Source organism: Octopus bimaculoides, chromosome 5 (assembly GCF_046866305.1).
Source record: "Octopus bimaculoides isolate indiv1 chromosome 5, ASM4686630v1, whole genome shotgun sequence".
Lineage (NCBI taxonomy): Eukaryota > Metazoa > Mollusca > Cephalopoda > Octopoda > Octopodidae > Octopus > Octopus bimaculoides.
This window is the reverse complement of record NC_142932.1, coordinates 15,510,075-15,522,574: the sequence shown is the minus strand read 5'-3', so window position 1 is coordinate 15,522,574 and position 12,500 is coordinate 15,510,075. Positions and strand designations below refer to the sequence as shown.

Below are 12,500 nucleotides of genomic sequence, written 5' to 3'. Positions count from 1 at the left end.
TCTCTCTCATCTCCTACTCAACAAATGTAGTTTGCAGACTTTCTGCTTTACGACAGTGGAACACTCATCTAAAATATTGGAACTTTCCAAACTTATACTCTATGACTATGGAAATTTTATAGATTTCCTATTTAAAAGTTTGCAGAAGTGGCTGTGTGGTAAGTAGCTTGCTTACCAACCACATGGTTTCGGGTTCATTCCCACTGCGTGGCACCTTGGGCAAGTGTCTTCTACTATAGCCTTGGGCCGACCAAAGAGTTGTGAGTGGATTTGGTAGACGGAAACTGAAAGAAGCCCATCGTATATATATATATAAATATATATATGTGTGTGTGTTTGTCCCCCCAACATCGCTTGACAACCGATGCTGGTGTGTTTACGTCCCTGTAACTTAGTGGTTCGGCATAAGAGATCGATAGAATAAGTACTAGGCTTCCAAAGAATAAGTCCTGGGGTCGATTTGCTAGACTAAAAGGTGGTGCTCCAGCATGGCTGCAGTCAAATGACTGAAACAAGTAAAAGAGTAAAGAAAGAGTTCTCCAGAATACAAATTTATGACTTTGGAACTCTTTAGACTGCCAATAGGAGCCTTGAAACTCTCCAAGACATTCAGTCTAGGATTAGGAATATTTAGATATCTTAACACTGGAATGTTTTACATCAGCAGTCCCCAATCTTTTTAGCACCATGGGTCAATTTCATGCAAGACAATTTTTCCAAGACCAGGAGATCATTCATGCTCATAGCAAAACACAATAAGGGACAAGGATCTACAGACGTTGGGACTCACAGAGGGGACGACAGGGAAGCAAAACTCCTGGTCGTTTGCTGTATTTGAAAAGACATGTTAAGCTAAATAAAAGTGTAGTTGCCCCTGCATAGAGGCTCATCCCCAGCAACCCTTCTTCAGCTGAGCATCCCTAACCTTACAGGCTCATTTGTGCTGGTGTCACATGAAAAGCCCTTGTGCTGGTGCTGTGTAAAAGCAACCAGTACACCCTATAAAGTGGTTGGCATTAGGAAGGACATGCAACCGTAAAAACCCTGCCAACAGACATGAAGCCTGAACAGCCCTTCAGCTGGTCAGCTCCTGTCAAAAGGGCCAACCTATGCCAGCATGGAAAATGGATGTTAAATGATGATGTTACATATATAATGCTATGGACCCATTATTGGCATCAGATCAGACAACTGAAGTGTTCTGTATCAGATTGCTCCAAAATATCTTCGGCCTCTCGGTCTCATGGGGCAGGACAAGGTGCCTCATACTGAAATCCTCCTGAAGGCTGAGATCTACAGCATTATAGCCTGCATCTTTTGTCACCATCTCTGCTGGGTTGGCCATGTGATTTGGATGCCAGTAACCAGCTCCCAAAGATGGTAATTTTCAGCAAGATTGAGAGTAGGTGTAGGCCTCATGGACGTCCAAGACTTCGTTTTCAAGATCAACCTCAAGCAGTCTCGCATTTTATGCGATGTCCTTCCCAATCAGTTGGAGGCCCTGGTTGTTAATTGGGAGACATGGAAGTCCATGTGTGATGCTAGAGTGGAGCACTTTCAAGCCAAATGCAAGAAACTGCATAAAAAGAGAAGAAGACATTGTCGTCAATCCCTTGCAGCTGTTGTATGGATGGGGTCACTTTCAGTGTCCTCAGTGCCACAGGATCTGCCTATCTCATTATTGGTCTAGTCAGCCACATCCACTCACATCAGAAACAATGTGCTGGAAGTGGAAAAGGATCTATGTCCAGGATTGATACTTATCACCCTTTGACAGGCCATTATAAGCAGTAAGTATAATACTATTATACAATTTTGAAAAGGACCGAGAGAGCAATGTGCAGTGTGAAACTGTTGGATAAAAGGAGGGCTGAGGACTTAATTGGGGTCCTGGAGTTGGAGGAATCAGTGGAACAGCTGGCAAGGGTGAATGGGGTGCAGTGGTGGAGGGGACAGGTGTTGAGGAGGGATGAAGATCATGTTCTGAGGAGAGTGATTCAGTTTAAAGGGAACGAACTGCAAAAGCAAGGTTGTCCCAAGTAAACATGGAGGGGACAGGTGGAGAAGATTGGGAAGGTTGGCTTGAGGAGGGAGGATGCCCAAAACCTGGCGAGATCGTCTGAGAGCACGATGCTGTAAGAGTGAGGTAGATCTGGCCACTCCTGTTAATGAGGAAAAAATCTGGATTTAAAATATTGGACATCATCAAAATCCCCCCAGCGGACTGCGATAGTCAATAAAATAGTAATTAAACTAAGAAATTTTTTTTTTTTCCATGTGGCCCAGTACTAAATGTTCCACGGCCTAATACTAGTCGGTGGCCCAGTGGTTGGGGACACCTGCACTAGGTAACTCTTCTACAATGTCAAGATACATTAGAGGCATATTCTCTCAATTTGACATCTTTTTAAATGTCCAGACTAAAATTTCAGAACTCAACTTCAAAACTCACCAATCATCCAGTCTAAGATTCACAGGAAATAAAAATAGTAAAAGAAAAAAAAAAAAGGTTAAGCACCTAATCTAAGCAGCTTGGAAAAAGTAGACATTAATACAATAATGATGATGATGCACACACACACACACACACAGACAGATACTCTACAGGCTTCTAATAAAATTCCAGGTTGACCAGAGCATTGTGAATGGATTTGAAACAGGGAAAATGGAAGAAGCCCATTTTGTGTGTGTGTGTGTGTGTACACAGATACTCTACAGGCTTCTAATATAATCCCAGGTTGATCAGAGCATTGTGAATGGATTTGAAACAGGGAAAAAACAGGGAAAAAATGGAAGAAGTCCATTGTGTAGGTGTGCATATGTGTGTGTGTGTGTGTGTGTGTGTGTGTTTGTGTGTGTGTATAGAAAAATTAACAAACAGCTAGGCACAACATAAGACCATAAAAGAAAGGTTTAATTGTCACTGAACGAGACTGAGGGTGCAGAAGCATCTATATTGCTTGAAATAAGAGTTAAAATCTTTTAATGCTGTAGGAAGAGTGCTATACACTGACAGGAGAGATAACCACCCCATGACTGTATATACACACACTAACCCATAGATGTGTGTATATATATATATATATATATATATATACATACGTATAGCTGTGTGAGTATGCTTGTATTTCCTATCTTGACATTGGTGGATTGTTGTAAATGAATTCTGCAAAAAACATGTCTGGCTATGGTGGGTGGGACAGGGGGCTGCAGGGTGGGAATATTACTTTGCTTAGAAAGAGGTGAGGGATGGCGACAGGAATTTGGGGAGTCATCCAACCAATGAAAATCTGCCTCCATAAATCCTGTCTGACCCATGCAAGCATGGAAAAGAGGACATTAAATTGATGGTGATGATAATAACAATGGTGGTGGTGATGATGGTGATGATGGTGATGGTTGTAGTGGTGGTGATGATGATGATGGTGGTGGTGGTGGTGATGATGATGATGGTGGTGGTGGTGGTGGTGGTGGTGGTGATGATGATTATGATGGTGGTGGTGATGATAACAATGATCTATACATATATGCAAAATGGGTTCTGCACCACTGTAAAAAAAACAAAAAAACAAAGACCAAAAGGTAGTATAGAAGGAAGACCCCTTCCCCCAACCTTGTTAAAGAAATGAAAGTGGACTTACTGAAAGGCCAGTTTTGAAAAGGTCCGCCACGTTGGCTTGGCTTGAGTACCTGCCCTCTTCAAGTTGATCAAGACTACCTACGCTTGAGCTCGACGTACTGTGATAACTTTGACGAGACGAGACACCCGACTCGTAACTCTGCCCTGATAATCGATGCTGTGCTTTGATTTGGATGTTTACAAAATTGTGGTGATTCTGCAAAATAACACGATGGCATGGTACTTCAATATATGGATTCTTACAATTGTAGCAGCAGCAGCAGCAGCAAATAACAACAACAACAACAATTTTTTAATCACAATATCAACAACATCACCAACAACAATTTCACACCACAAAGCTACAACTGGAGATATTTATAATATTATTCTGCAACTGTCTATTTCTGTAATGCTAAGACTATGGAACAAAATCGAAGACATAATCTAGTGCACACGAAACATATTATTCTTAAGGCCATTTATTGACTACTAAATTATGGAATGCAATTGAAGACATAATCTTTTATCAATACAACACACATATTCCATATATAGATATTATCTGTAAGACAACAGATAAATATTTAAAATTAAGTATGGCATATATATATATCCTTTTACTAATTACAGTCATAGGTCAGTACATCCAAATGTTTAGTTGATCATATTGGTCCCAGTACTTATTTTATCAATCTCTACTTGTTGAACTAGTGTCATGGAACATAAACAGCATTGGGTGTTTTCTTCTTTGGCTTTTTTCTTAAAGCAGTGCCAACCTCAACACACAAGCATATATATGATAGTTAGCTTGACATGGTTTCCTTTTTTTTTTACTGAATTCCACACACAAGGAATTTGTATACTTGAGGTGCTGTTGTGGCTGTCTGGTAAGAAGTTTGCCTCCTGACCACATGGTTTTGCATTCAGTCCCACTGCATGGCACCTTGGACAAGTGTCTCCAGACCAACTAAAGCCTTGTGGGTGAATTAAGTAGACAGAAATTGAAAGAAGCCCATCATAGGTATATACATACAGTGGTGTGGAGAGAGGAGGCTGGTACACATGGGCGACTGCTGGTCTTCCACTAACAACCTTGCCTGGACTTGTACCTCAGAGGGAAACTTTCTAAGTGCAATCTCACAGTCATTTGTGACTGAAGGGGCCTTTACCATATATATATATATATGTATATGTGTGAGTGTGAAAGAGCATTGCTTAGTGGTTAGATTGTTGGGCTAACAATCATGAGGTAGTGAGTTCAATTCCTGGACCGGGCTATGTGCTGTGTTCTTGAGCAAGACACTTTATTTCACTTTGCTCCAGTTCACTCAGCTGTAGAAATGAGTTGCAATGTCACTGGTGCCAAGCCGTATCAGCCTTTGCCTTTCCCTTGGATGACATCGGTGGCGTGGAGAGGGGAAGCTGGTATGCATGGTCTTCCATAAACAACTTTACTCAGATTTGTGCCACAGAGGGTAACATTCTAGATGCTAACCCTTGGTCATTTGTGATCAAAGGAGGTCTTTACCATTTACTGTGTTGTAGTACTGCTCTGGAGAAGAGTCATGACTACATTCTAGCATGTTGTTGTAGCAGTATAATGGTGGTGTAATCACGGCAGTGTGTTAATTCGCTATGATCACAGTTCGTGACGCTTTACTAAGACATACACTAAAATTCATGAGAGACGACAACTTCTTAGTATAAAAGTTACAATATTCTCCAGCGTTGTGTATATTCTACTGGCAGAAACAAACATTGGTGCTCTCTGAGTCTTGTTGGAATGACCGTTTTGTAACTGGATGTCCATCTTACAGTAAACCATTCAATAATGGAGCAGAGAGTGGTGCAAACCACTTTTGTATTCATCAGTCAAACCCAAAGAGAAAAAACAGAGTTATGCCCCTTCGTTAGGGACACAAGCTCTGGATGCTTGGCCAGGACGAAGTAGTCCAGTAAGTTCAGAAACATCTATCACGGTTATTGTTGTAGTATGTTATGTCTAAGGGTTTTATTTTTGGTTGTGTGGTAAGAGGTTTGCTTCCTAATCACATGATTCTGGGTTCAGTCCCACTGCGTGGCATCTAAGGGTCAAGTGTGTTCTACAAAGCCTTGGGCTAACTGAAGCCTTGTGTGTGAATTTGGTAGATGGAAACTGAAAGAAGCCCATCATGCGTGTGTGTGTGTGTGTGTGTGTGTGTGTGTGTGTGTATGTGTGTGCATTTGTGTTTGCCCCCCCCCCACCACCACCACTGCTTGACAACCAGTGCTGGTATGTTTATGTCCCTGTAACTTAGCAGTTCAGCAAAAGAGATTGATAGAATAAGTACCGGGCTTTAACAAAAAACAAGTCCTGGAGTCGATCTGTTTGATGGTACCCCAGCTTGGCTGCAGTCAAATGACTGAGACAAGTAAAAGGTAAAAGACCTCCAAAAAACACACACACACACACATATATATATATATATATATATATATATATATATAGGAGCACTCCATCAGTTACGACGACGAGGGTCCCAGCTGATTCAATCAACAGAACAGCTTGCTCATGAAATTAACGTGCAAGTGGTTGAGCACTCCATGGGCTCATGTACCCTTAATGCGGTTCTCAGGGAGATTCAGCATGATAAGGCTGGCCCTTTGAAATACAGGTACTACTCCATTTTGCCAGCTGAGTGAACTGGAGCAACATGAAATAAAGTGTCTTACTGAAAGGACACAACGCTTCGCTGGGAATTGAACTCACAATCTTATGACATGAGCTAAATATCCCAACCATTAAGCCATGTGCCTTCATATGAGAAATTATGATAAACACAAGTTAATACCAGTTGATCCTACGTATGTTTCACCATTGTGGTTATTTGGAACAACAGTGTTAGATGTTCAGAGGGCAATTGACAGCTTAACCACAATAGATCATCAAGGGATGATTCCTGATGATCCATTCTGGTCAAGCATCCAATACAGAGGCTGAGAGTAACCAGTGATGACACGTATACAGGAAACAAATGACAAACTTGTGCTTATTGAAATTTTTTTCTACATTTGCTTTCTAAGTCACAGCTAGTAATATTATTGAGTACTGTACTAACCAAACCTCTACAATGGAAGACGATAATTAAAATCAACAGTAGCATTTGTACATCTAACTGAACTCACACACACACATATATATATATATATATATATATATATATATATATAATCATCATTTAACGTCCACTTTCCATGCTGGCATGGGTTGGACGGTTTGACAGGGGAGTTGGGTAGGCAGAAGTCTGCACTCTTTTGGCAGGGTTTTTACGTCTGGATGCCCTTCTAACACCAACCACCTTACAAAGTGGACTATATGTATATATATTTAATTTTTCTATTTGGTTTGAAACTCAGAGTACCAAGGAGTCTGAATCAAACTGTTTTGATCTATACGTGAAACTCCCAATAAATGTGTTGAGTGCCCTTCTTTCATTTGTCCTCGGAAGAAGTAAGGGAGGGAACTCTTCAAGTAAAAGGTCATGAGGGAGAGGCGAGAGGTGGAGAGCGACAGAGAGAAGAGAGGAGGTGAGAGGAAGAGAGAGAGGGAAACCAATGAGTAACATCCACCCCTGCCACTAAAGTGTGGGTGTGGAAGTAGTAGTGGTAGTAGTAGTAGTAGTAGTAGTAGTAGCAACAGCAGTATGGTCAACTCACCTTAATTGGTACAGCAGTGTCCAGCTGTACTGTACTGACTCCACGCCCACTATCAGTGGACGCTGAAGAGTTGCGGTTACTATTTATTGGACTGTCTTTTGTCGTTGTTCTTATGTCCCCGTTGAAGTGGTTATGTTGCAAATTTGGCCAGTCTCCGACATGGTCACTAACCGGTTGGTTATTGACAATCACTCGAGCTTGGATCGGCTGAAAATATAAAAAAAAAACACAGTTTAGATATATTAACACAAACAAGAGTGGGTAGAAGTTTGTGGGTACATATACAACCTCTGTTACAGTAATGGTTAAAGTATAACATTAAGTACTTTAGCATTCAGATTATCCTGTCAAATGTAATGTTATCTCTCTGTCACATTCTAACCTTTCATGACATCACCTCCTTTACTAGCTCCTATCTCGAAGGATCTTTGCCTTGGTGACCCTGCCAGTACTTGTACCACGTAAAAAGCATTCAGTCGACACTATAAAGTGGTTGGTATTTGGAAGGGTGTCCAGTTGTAAAAACCATACCAAAACTGACCTTGCCTGTGCTGGTGCCGCATAAAAAGCACTTAGTCCACTCTGCTGGGTGGTTGGTGTTAGGAAGGGCACCCAGCCGTAAAAAAAAAGCCATGCTAAAAGACACTGAAGCCTGGTCCGGTCTTCTGCCTAACCAGATTCTGTCAAACCATCTGACTCATGCCAACATGGAAGACAGATGATGATGATGTTGAAGAGGAAAATGGTTGGAAGTTTATAAAAGACAATGAAATGTATTTATATTCTTTTCTACTCTAGGCACAAGGCCCGATATTTTTGGGGAGGGGTCTAATCAATTAGATTGGCCCCAGTACAAAACTGGTACTTAGTTTATGAAATGTACATGTTTATATATATATATATATATATATATATATATATATATATATATATATAAACATGTACATTTCATAAACTAAGTACTAGTTTCGTACTGGGGTCAATCTAGTTGACTGGACCCCTCCATATATATATATATATATATATATATATATATATATATATATATATACACACACACATATACATATATATATAGCACTTATTCTATCTGTCTTTTTTGCTGAACTGCTAGGTTACAGGAACGACATCAATTGTCAAGCGATAGTAGTGGTGGTGGACAAACAGACACAAAGGCACATATGCATAAATATATACATACATATATGATGGGCTTCTTTCAGTTTCCATCGACCAAATCCACTTGCAAGGCTTTGGTCAGCCTATAGTAGAGGCTATAGTGGAAGACACTTGCCCAAGGTGCCATGCAATGGGACTGAACCTGGAACCGTGTGGTAGGAAGCAACCTTCTTACCACACACCCATGCCTGCACCTATATATATATATATATATATATCATCATCATCATCATCATCATCATCGTTTAACGTCCGCCTTCCATGCTAGCATGGGTTGGACAGTTTGACTGAGGACTGGTGCAACCGGATGGCTACACCAGCCTCCAATCTAATTTGGCAGAGTTTCTACAGCTGGATGCCCTTCCTAACGCCAACCACTCAGAGAGTGTAGTGGGTGCTTTTACGTGTCACCCGCACGAAACATATATATATATATATATATATATATATATATACATACATACACACACTCACACGTCTGTATGTGCATAGATATGTGTGTGTGTGTGTGTGTGTGTGTGTGTGTGTGTGTGTGTGTGTGTAAGTAATTACAGCAATTCTAAATGCAGACCCGGGCTAAGTGAAAAGAAAATAATCAGAATTAACCAGTGGTTATATAAGACAAGCAGAATGGGCAACTTCCAGGAATCATAATGCCATCTAAAGATATTTCTGATTGTCGGTTAATTGCTGCAATCACACTCACAACTTATCTCTTACACATTTACACACAAACACACACACTATTTCTCCTACGTTACAAACACAGAAACTAAAGAGCATTAATAATAATAATTGTAATAGTCATGGTCATTATATATGCCTGAGTGTGTATATAATATATACAAAATATATATATACATATATACAAGCATACACACATACATATGTATAAATGCATACTTATACATAGAGACATACATATATATGTATATATACACATATATACATATATATGTACAAACATATAAATCATACGTGAGCCAATACGGTCGATAGCAAAACTGTTAAATGCCTTGTGGTAATTATTGCGATAACTCTTTGCATTCTGAGTTCAAATCATATTATATTTCTTTCTTCCCACCGCACAAGAGTCAATAAACTGAATACCAGTCAAGTACACCAGTTCAATCTTCTTCTCCTCCACTTTTCTAAGGAACAGCTGTATTACATTGTAACTGAATCAGAAGATATGTGTGTGTGTGTATGTATGTATGTATATATATATATATATATATATATATATATATATATATATATATATATTCCTTTATTCTTTTATATGTTTCAGTCATTTGACTGCGGCCATGCTAGAGCACTGACCTAAAGGGTTTTAGTTGACGAAATCGACTCCAGGACTTATTCTTTGTAAGCCTAGTCCTTATTCCATCGGTCTCTTTTGCCAAACTGCTAAGTTACGGGGACATAAACACATCAACATAGGTTGTCAAGCAAACGTGGGGGACACAGACATACACATATATATGATGGGTTTCTTTCAGTTTCCCTCTATCAAATTCACTCACTAGGCTTGGTTAGCCCAAGGCTATAGTGAAAGACACTTGCCCAAGTTTAAAGACTGAACCTGGAACGATGTGGTTGGGAAGCAGGGTTCTTACCACACAGCCACACACACATACACCCATATATATGATGCTGGGTGATTTAGTGGTGAGGGTGAGATAACTAGATGAGAGATATATATGGATGATACAGCTTGGTACAGAGATGAGGAATAAATGGAGGGAGGGAAGAGAAAGTTATAGAGGGATGTGAAAGAGGAAGGAGGGAACGTGTGAGAAACTAAGAGTAAAAGAGGAGGGTGTGAAAAATCAGATGTCTATGTGTATATGCCAACTGTTTGATACATATATAAAACTAAATGGTGCTGCCCCAGCGTGGCCACACTCTCTAGTTGAAACTGATCACAGGATATTTTATTTATATATATATATATATATATATATATATATATATATATATATACACACATATAGGTGCAGGAGTGGCTGTGTGGTAAGTAGCTTGCTTACCAACCACATAGTTCCGGGTTCAATCCCACTGCGTGGCACCTTGGGCAAGTGTCTTCTACTATAGCCTCGGGCCGACCAAAGCCTTGTGAGTGGATTTGGTAGATGGAAACTGAAAGAAGCCCGTCGTATATATGTATATATATATATATATATATATATATATATATATATATATATATATATATGTGTGTGTGTATATGTATGTGTGTGTATATGTTTGTGTGTCTGTGTTTGTTCCCCCAACATCGCTTGACAACCTATGCTGGTGTGTTTAGGTCCCCGTAACTTAGTGGTTCGGTAAAAGAGACCGATAGAATAAGTACTAGGCATCCAAAGAATAAGTTCTGGGGTCGATTTGCTCGACTAAAGGCGGTGCTCCAGCATGGCTGCAGTCAAATGACTGAAACAAGTAAAAGAGTAAAGAGAGTATATATATATACACACATGCACACATATATATACACATAAACACACACACACACACATATATATATATATATATATATATACATAAAAGCATGAAGGAGAATGGAGAAGTACACATTTTTAATTGATAATTTATCACAAATGACTTGCCTGCATACATTTCTGATGCAGCTAGCCAAGTTTGGATTATTATAGAGTGCTTAAAAATGATCTGCCTGAATTTTAAAATCCTAATGTATGAATATATATATATATATATATATATATATATATATATATATTGCATACACACACTCACAAGGGTATTTATAAATGTGCATTTGTATATAAGTGCACACACACACACACACACGTGTGTATATATGCACATGCACAAATGTGTGTGTGTGTATATATAGGTATGGAGAGAGAGAGAGAGAGAGATAGAGAAAGAGAGAGAGAGAGAGTGTGTATGTGTGTGTGTGTTAGACAGGGAAATATAGAAATATAGAGAGAAGAGAGAGGGTGTTAAGAAGTGAGTGGACTGCTAGGTATGAGATAAGATGAAGTCAATATTACAAAAAGATGAAGAAGAAATGGTGGCCGGCAACAAGAAGTATTTGTGGCAGATATCAGACAGAGGAGAATCAACTACTAAATATATATATATGTATATATATGTGTGTGTGTGTAACATTATCATTAATAAACCACTGTGTGATGGCCACTATCATTATCAGCACCGCCGGCACCACTGTACTACAACTGATATTGACACACTGCTAACAACCACTACTAACACATCAACACTACCACTGATACCATACTGCAACTGCTACTACTATCACCAGCAGCACTGTACTACTACAAGTGTCATACTACTTCCATAAACATACTACTACTACTACTACTACTAGCACCACCACACTGCAATGACCACTACTAACATACTACTACCACTGCCACTATACATCAGCCAACTTTCTAATGCCACTGCTCCACCACTACTATATACATCACACTACCACCATCTCTTTAACATTACCACCACTACTATTAACATGATGGTACCACCGTTGTGCTAATGTTACCACGAAAACCATACTGGCGCCAATACCATCGCACTACTATCACTCCCATCATTTTACACAACCACTGCCAATACTATGACACTACCTCCCCAACACCATTGCTACACTTCTAAATATATGACCACCACTATCACCATCATCACAACCACCACCACCACCACTACCGACATTATAATCAATATCACCACCACTATTCTCACACCATTACTGCCAATAATATCGCACTATATCCCCAACATCACCAAACATCTACTTCTACATCCCCACAACTCCCCTATCACTCAGAAAAACAAGAACAACAGGGGGTGGGGGTAACTGGGGGGAAAAGAAAGCGATTCACAGAACAACAGGACAAACAATTGAAATGCACAGCTACATCTATTGGTGACAGCATTGTTGTCATGCATGCATGCGAGATGCATGTGTAAAGCACATGTGTGTGTGTGTGTGTGTTTTTTTTTTAATATATATATA

The 12,500-nt window shown here is 39.7% G+C and overlaps 1 protein-coding gene across 1 annotated transcript in view; it reads right to left on the bottom strand.

Moving 5' to 3' along the window:
• Positions 1 to 12,500, bottom strand: part of LOC106876855 (uncharacterized) — a 283,480-nt gene that overhangs the window by 20,659 nt on the left and 250,321 nt on the right. Inside the window, exons 11-12 of the mRNA XM_089351893.1 lie at positions 7,319 to 7,525; positions 3,642 to 3,836 (exon numbers count right to left, since the gene is read on the bottom strand). Of these exons, the coding sequence (XP_089208019.1) occupies positions 3,642 to 3,836; positions 7,319 to 7,525 (402 nt within the window). The remainder of the gene's footprint in view (positions 1 to 3,641; positions 3,837 to 7,318; positions 7,526 to 12,500) is intronic.